Source organism: Rutidosis leptorrhynchoides, chromosome 3, assembly GCF_046630445.1.
Source record: "Rutidosis leptorrhynchoides isolate AG116_Rl617_1_P2 chromosome 3, CSIRO_AGI_Rlap_v1, whole genome shotgun sequence".
Classification (NCBI taxonomy): Eukaryota; Viridiplantae; Streptophyta; class Magnoliopsida; order Asterales; family Asteraceae; genus Rutidosis; species Rutidosis leptorrhynchoides.
In genome coordinates, this window is record NC_092335.1 from 606,976,222 (window position 1) to 606,984,032 (window position 7,811).

Below are 7,811 nucleotides of genomic sequence, written 5' to 3' on the forward strand. Positions count from 1 at the left end.
ACAATAAATGCTCGAAAATTTATAACTTTAATTTCCTTGTAAATTTACTTTTATAAAGGAAAAGGGAAAGTCACATTTTAATTAGAATGGTAGTGTGTTACGTTTATAAAAAGAGGTAAATGCTAATAAAAACCTCAAAACAAAAATCATCAACACAAAAAATAATAAAATTTAAAGAAAATAAATTAGATTGTTATCCATATCAAGGTGGATATGGAGGAGAAATAGTGCAGGGAAAACATAATCATATAGTTTACATGCCATTGGAATTCCATAGAAGAAAACCAAAAATAATTGTTAACAAAAGTATATTGTTTTAATCATGAATCGGATGAGCGTAAACGTTTCGGACGATCAGAGAATTTAACCTTGCTTGTTGAAGACTTAACAGATGGTGGAGATTTGATTCCTTCTTGTTTGATATTTTTGAGAGGTGGTCTAAAACAGGTATCATGACTGAGATCAACGGTCTGACTTTCAGAAGCATTTGAGGCACACTAAAAAAGTAAATTATAAGTTGTTATCAAAATAATAATTATTAAAAATGACCGTGATATGAAATTTTTTTATAACTAAGTATTATATAATGTATTCATACATTGCCAACTGAAGTAAGTTTCTCAGATGATTCTTCAAACTCAACATCTTCAAAAATCACATGTTGATCGACCTTAGTGATATTAAAGATAGGTTAACAAACTATTGATATTTTAGATATCACACAAAAAGCAAGTTAAAATGAATAACAACACCAAAAAAAAAAAAAAAAAAAAAAAAGAAGACAATGAGTGCGTATAAAACAACTTATATATTGAATCAAGTTACAAAATCATGTAACAATATTAGATGTTACCTTGAAACTCTCATAGAGTTCGAAACATGTTGGGTCATCGGTCGCATCTTTAACAGTGTAGTTTCGAATTCAACGTTCTTTGTTATAAGCACCAACATCTATCTTAAACAAAAGGGTCTTTTGTAAAAGAAGTTCCAACTCTTCAGGATAATCATCATCTTTAGACAATGCCTTAATTAACTCATAAGCCGATTGAGTAATGAACTTCTTCACCACAGATTCGAAAACAGTGAAAGACGCTGTGCCGGTTTGATTTTCTATACGAATCGGCACTTTAAACCTGTTATGCACAAATTTAAAGATAGACAAAGTATGATTAAAGATATAAACTAATATTTTGCAAATCTATGTAGAATATTTTGTAATTCACTTTACTACCACGTCCGGCTTCTTGATACAACCGTAACACTTCCGTTCCAAGTTTAAAAGTTGATCAACGTCCAAGGTAAGATCACAGTCGGGGATAACAGGTTTAGCACTCTTGTTATACTTCTTGCAGGCAATGTAGTACCACGTGTCGTCGTTAATAATGGTATTGATTGTGGCTTGAATAATATAAATGCCTTCCTACAATAATGTTAACAAGAAACTTGAAAATTGGATATATGTTTGGTTAAATATGGGTTCACAAAAATTCATTCAAATGATTACCATGGACGGGTTCAAGCGATCTAAACTAACATACTGAGCCTTTTTAAAAAAGGAATTTGGATCACGTGCAGAAGAAATTGACAACGAAGGAGCTAACGAACAAATGGAATCTTTAGAAGAATGGATTTGGGTGAGGCTACGATAACAATAAGCAAGTTAGTTATTGTAATTGAAGTATCAAACAAAGTTCAATAGATGAATGCAAATACAAATTTACTAATAAGTTGTAGAATATTTGTTTTAAATGCACAATTAATGTACTCATTTATGGAGTGAACAAATGATTGAGCATTAAATGGAAATTGGTTTAGTTGTTTTGGGAACTACTATGTTTCATTAAATGTTATTATTATGAAAAAAAAGTTGAATGTACAACAAAGTGAATTATTTACCTTTAGATCATTTATGAATTATAACATTTAATGAGTACTAAAAGAATGATTTATTTATCTTATAATGGTTTTTAAATTTATTCATTTACTTTGTAGGATAAGTAAATGAAGACTTTCAACATGTATATTTCAATTTATTACTTGAATGATTGAGTATCTACTAAATTTGTCTTATTTTTTCTGAAAATGTTTCAACTAAAAATAAATACAGCAAATAAGATTTGTCTTGATGTTTTTTGAATGATTTTTTTCTAACTTATGTTTCTTTTCATTATAGTTTTAAATAATGGCCACATCCAAGAACATAATTCGGGTTTCAGAGATTGACGGACGGAAAGTTAATTTTACCATAAAAATTAAAGTCGCCCGTCTCCTTCAAAAGCTGGGATATGGTTACGATGAAGGCAAGCCAACTTTGAAATATGAAAAATTTAACATAGATAAAGTATTGATTAACATTATGAAGTTAATTTTTTTGGTAATAATGTATCGTTGTCTAAACTCAATGATTTGCGGATGATCGGTGTCTATCAAAATGTTCGTGTTTTTCAAGTCGGTAGAAACTGCCAGTTTGTCTGTAACATTCGAACACAAAATAACTTAGTATACACAAACAATAAGATTACATAAAAGTTAATAATTGAAAGTAAGATCATCATATAAAAAAACCATATATTTATTGGTTTAAAGGATAAACCTTGGTGCAGTTTGGTGACTCCAAAGTGAATCAATAAGATTACGGAAGTATCATCATCCAAAAGTTTCATATGGTTTTCGAAATCCAAGGAAAATTGACCCCACAAAGTTGCATCCAATTGCAAGCCACTATTTAAAAATGACTCAAAACAGGTCATGTATAAGTGTGTTATGGTTTTAAGAACATGTGTACACAATTTATTCTGAAAATGGTTTAAACTAAAAAGGTGTTAAATATTACTCTAAATCAATGAGCTGAAGATTGATGTACTTGGACTTGAGTTCACCAGTGTTTCGAAAATCCTGTACTTCAGAATAATTTGCTACACGTCCAATAACATCTATAGGAACCAAAAAAACTAATAAAGATTGTGTGACAATATAAAGTGTTCTAAGTCAAAGGAAAATAAATATTTTAAAAAAATTCAAAAAAATTGATATAATAAACATTTATTAACCTGCTGAAACTCCAACTTTAAGGCCTTTAGATCTCAAAAACATCGAAAGGGATGAAACTAAAACCATTAGTTCCTCTCCATTCAGTTGGTGGGAATGGCATAACAGTTGTTTTCTTAGTAAACATGAGTTTGTACTCATGTTGGATATGGTTGGTCCGGAATTGTAGCGGACTATCAACTACAGCAGGATTAGAAATACAAAAGAAGCCCCATTCCCTAATGAGGTTATCAAATTTGGCCTTAAGGGGGTTACAGATGTTGATGACAATCTTAGTGCCCTAATATGGATAAATTAAACATAGAAAAGAAGATTTAAACAAACTCTAAAATGAAAAGAGAATTATGATATATATATATATATATATATATATATATATATATATATATATATATATATATATATATATATATATATATATATATATATATATGAACACAAACCTCCTCATCCGAAACGATTAGCTCCAAAGTTGGTTTACCTTCATCGTAACCATATCCAAGCTTTTGAAGTAAACGGACGAATTTAATTTTTTTGGTAAAATTAACTTTCCTTCCATCAATCTCTGAAACCCGAATTATGTTCTTGGATGTGGCCATTATTTAAAACTATAATTAAAAGAAACATAAGTTAGAAAAAAATCATTCAAAAAACATCAAGATTATGGAAGTTGAATGTAAAAATTAAACCTGGAAATTTTTCATTTGGCAACCGAGAGAGAATTTGAATTCAAATTAGAAAAGTTGATTTTGAAAATAATGGTATAATGAGCGGGTTAATTATAACGACCCTCATTTTTCCATTCTATATTTTTCTATTATTAAATGCTCAAACAATATAATTAAAGCTTAATGATTAAATCTTAATCAACAATTGTTATGTATAAAAAGTTATAAAACATATTAATTAACTTGGTACAATAATTTACAAGTTAATAAAAGATGAAAATAATAAGCTAATTAACTTTCGTGAACAAAATGCAATATTCTAAAACTTTTAGCCTTTAAACAATTAAACTGGAACATTTAATGAGCCATTTTAACTAACCAAAAGTACAAGGACTAAAAGTTCCACCCTAATCCTCCTAACCCTAGCCGATTTTAAAAGAGGGTACAATAACCCTTTTACCCTAAAAAATTTAGCCACCATATCACCAATCCCTAACCCTAACTTTTCCTCCAAGTAAACCCTAGATCTAGAATCATCCTAATGCAACTATAAATAGAGGAGCCATCTTTAGGTTTTCTTCATCCCATTCTCATACAACAATCCTCTCTCAAAAACAATCTCTCCCTCTCTACCCCTCTTTGGATCACGGCCACCACCACCACCGAAAACCACCATCACCACTTCAAGTTTCCAAGTGATCTTCAAGCTTGTTCTTCGTGTTCATCAAGATCTTCAAGTGTGTTCTTCGTTATTCAAGTGCTTTGATCTTCATCTTCAAGTCATCTTCATCTTTTTCTTGTTAATCTTTATCAAGGTAAAAACCCGAGATCCAAACTTTTAAATTCTATCTTTTTGATTCATATTTATGTTCATAATCATATTCATGTTCTTGCTCTTATTCATAATCATATTTCTATTGTTCATGTAAAAAAATATATATAATATGCATATACATATACATACTTACGGTTAAAAAAAAAGAAATTTTGTTTAGATCTTGAAAACCCTAAAAGATTATCAAAGATTATGTTAAAGTTTAAAAGGGGAAACAAGTATATATACATACTATATATAAGTACATGTGATGTGCAAAATGTGGTATATGAATTAATGTATGAAATATTATGGAAAAATATCAATTAAAGATTGTTACACACTAACGGGCACTATACCCGATCGTGTAGTAGTATAAGTAATGGTTTAGTTCCTTGTATCGTTCCAAGGACAGTTATATTAGTCAAACTAGAATTAGGAACTATATTATGATTAACTAAGTAAATGAAACTTAAAGGTACAAGATATTATGTTTTTGTAGCTATTTAACGATTTAGCCAAATCATAGAAGATTAAAAGTAAAAACAATATTTTTGGTCTTTTAAGTTTATATAATGAAAACAAGTGCAAAGAAAACAAATAAGATAGTTTGATTAAGATCAAAGATACGAAATGTTCATCTAGATATTTTACCCTCGGTATTGGATGTAAGTTATATTGTTAAGACCCGATTGAATGACTATGTGTGTAAGTTACCTAACAGATTTACCAAGAGTTCTCTTTAGTAAACACGCAAACTCGATTACAAGATCAAGGGTTCCCTTTTCTCTATAGTTCTCGTGTTTGTAACCAAATAACTATGATATATATGCTAATCACCCAAATCGACTTGCCAAGAGTTCTCTTTAGCAAGTACTCAAACTATAATTACTAAGTGGAGGGTTCCCTATCACCTAGACCTTTTCGTTTGTGACTAGTTGATTAGCTAGATCAAAGACTCGGATAACAATTGTCTTTTGCGTTCGCTCTACACAATTCATTCCTATATCGTCTAATCATTTTGATCTAATTTACCCCTTGGTCCGGTTTAGTAAACAATCAATCTAAGACAAGTTGATTGTAAATCAATATGATACATCAACAAGAGTTCTCTTTATCAACAACATATCAATTAACTAGATACAAATGATTTATCATCAATAAGCATGGTTCTTTAATTCAAGCTTTAAACTATCACACATAATACATTCAATCGATAAGATTACATCCAATACCTCAGTTATTAATCTAGACAAACATTATAGAGTTTAGCCAACAATCATATTAACAAACAAAATAACAATCAATTGATAAGTAGAATTCATTGTGAAGAACAAGAAATCAACCTAATAGAGAATGAATCTTGAATGGAGAAGGTGTTGAATCTTGATTCTTGGATGTTAAGCCTCTTCCAAGAGCTTGGAATTCTCCAATTTTGCTCCTAAAATCGTCTTGGAACTCCTCTGTTTCGTAACTGTTCGTATCTGATCATATCTCTCTTTTTTAAAGTGGTGAAAGTTGGTCAAAAGCAAAAAAGTAGGCTGAAACCTACTTCTGGACGGCGTCCAGATTTTTGGATCCAGATTTCTGGATGGCGTCCAGTTGTGAAGGGCTGGACGGCGTCCAGAAATCTGGACGGCGTACAGTTATGCTGAATTGTACTGTCTCGTTTTTTCCTACTCTCCCTTCATTTGGACGGCGTCCCAATCATTTTGGACGGCGTCCAACATATCTGCAGCCTTGTTTTATCATTTTAGAGCGCTAATTTGACCATAACTTGTATCGGGATCAACTATGATGAAATCACAACTTATAGAATGGTCATAATTCACCAAAACTCTTTATAAACCACTTTCCGATACACTTTTCATACCTTTGTGTATTACTTGTAGAAACCGCCTTAACTATCCTTGATTCGAGAGTATTTTACACGATATTGCGAGATATATATATGATGTAATTGAGCAATATCAAAACACCCCACACTTAAACCTTGCTTGTCCTCAAGCAATTCATTCTTACAAAGTAGAAAACTATCAAACACACTTACACAATATAGATTACACACATCACACAAGTCACGCGAAACACATGAAACACACACGTTTATTTGAAGCGCAAACTCACGCTATATGAAACACATGCTTTAAGTATAACACACACATTTATTGTAATCACACTCACGCTATATACACAATGAGAACACACGCAAACATTTTTGGGAATTTTAGAGCCAAGTATCCGAAAAATTTGATCCTACGGAAATCAGGACCTTTATGAAAAACGTTTTATGTTTTTGAAAATATAATGCTAGTTTTTACACTAGGCACGTTTTTCGATTTTTGTCGGATTTTCTGAACATTTTTGGAAAATGAGTGCGGGTTTCCCGCTATTGGTCAAGCCAATCCCTCCTACAGTACCTAACATCGTTAGATGTTGGTAAGAAAATAATGCGTTTAGGAGGATACACATTACGTCCAGATATCATCGATAATCATGAGGTAATCATCTAATCCGTTAAGTCAACCATAAAGATTGAGGTTCATCAGGCTTAAAAGCTGATATCTTACCTTTCCAGAGGTTATCCACTGGGAATCTGATCAATTCACTGACATTTTGTGTATCATGGTGCGCTTCCCATTTGGCCAGCAAATATCCCTCATTGAGATAAGCTTTGACTACCAGTTTCCCTGTTTGACGTTGAGGCCTGGTAGATTTCCAGTCGATTTTAGCAATGACTTTTCAAGATTTTTCGTCACCCTACACCTGGTCTGAACTACAACTTCTGAAATAAATCAGCAAGTGTGTTGTTCGGAAGACTTTACTTCCTTGAGGATGGAATGGATACATCCAATGGGTAATAATAAAGTGGTCGGACGCAACATTGTCCTTGTTAGGAGAAACAATGAGGATCGTCCTGTTTAGTTTTCGATCTGGCGCGAGGTCCGGTTTCCAACCACGCTATGCAATCACCGCTCTCTCACGGTTTACACTCGTTTTGGTACAAGTGACCTACAAGTTAGCTTTACTAAACTAATAGGATTTTCATTCAAATAATTGAATGATAGTACAACTTCAAAGACTATTATTAATTTAAAACATAACTCAATATTTCTTTTCTAGCTTTAAAACACAATGTATGTAAAACGGTTTTTTTTTTTTTTTTTTTTTACAATTTTCGTTTCTAAGGCTACCTGAAAATTTTAAAATTTTGATCATAAACGCCTTAATTTTTGTAAAACGAATTCCCGATAAATTTCTATCTCCCACCCCACACTTAA

General features: G+C 31.5%; 1 protein-coding gene across 1 annotated transcript; it reads right to left on the bottom strand.

The window, feature by feature from the left end:
* Positions 1-320: 320 nt before the first annotated feature.
* Positions 321-3,647, bottom strand: LOC139902223 (uncharacterized). The gene is made up of 8 exons (XM_071884870.1): positions 3,492-3,647; positions 3,115-3,328; positions 2,834-2,933; positions 1,505-1,640; positions 1,224-1,420; positions 950-1,133; positions 599-670; positions 321-497 (listed from the first exon to the last, which is right to left on the bottom strand). The coding sequence occupies exons 1-8, from the start codon at positions 3,645-3,647 to the stop codon at positions 321-323; spliced, it is 1,236 nt and encodes a 411-aa protein (XP_071740971.1).
* Between the last annotated feature and the right edge of the window lie 4,164 nt (positions 3,648-7,811).

Excerpts from the sequence above, each read along its gene's own strand:
- LOC139902223 (XM_071884870.1), bottom strand. The coding sequence starts at position 3,647 with ATGGCCACATCCAAGAACATAATTCGGGTTTCAGAGATTGATGGAAGG. Across the intron at positions 1,641-2,833 it reads CTTCAGCTCATTGATTTAGA|CCTCACCCAAATCCATTCTT; the intron begins GTAATATTTAAC and ends TTGTTATCGTAG. Across the intron at positions 498-598 it reads AACTTACTTCAGTTGGCAAT|TGTGCCTCAAATGCTTCTGA; the intron begins GTATGAATACAT and ends TTACTTTTTTAG.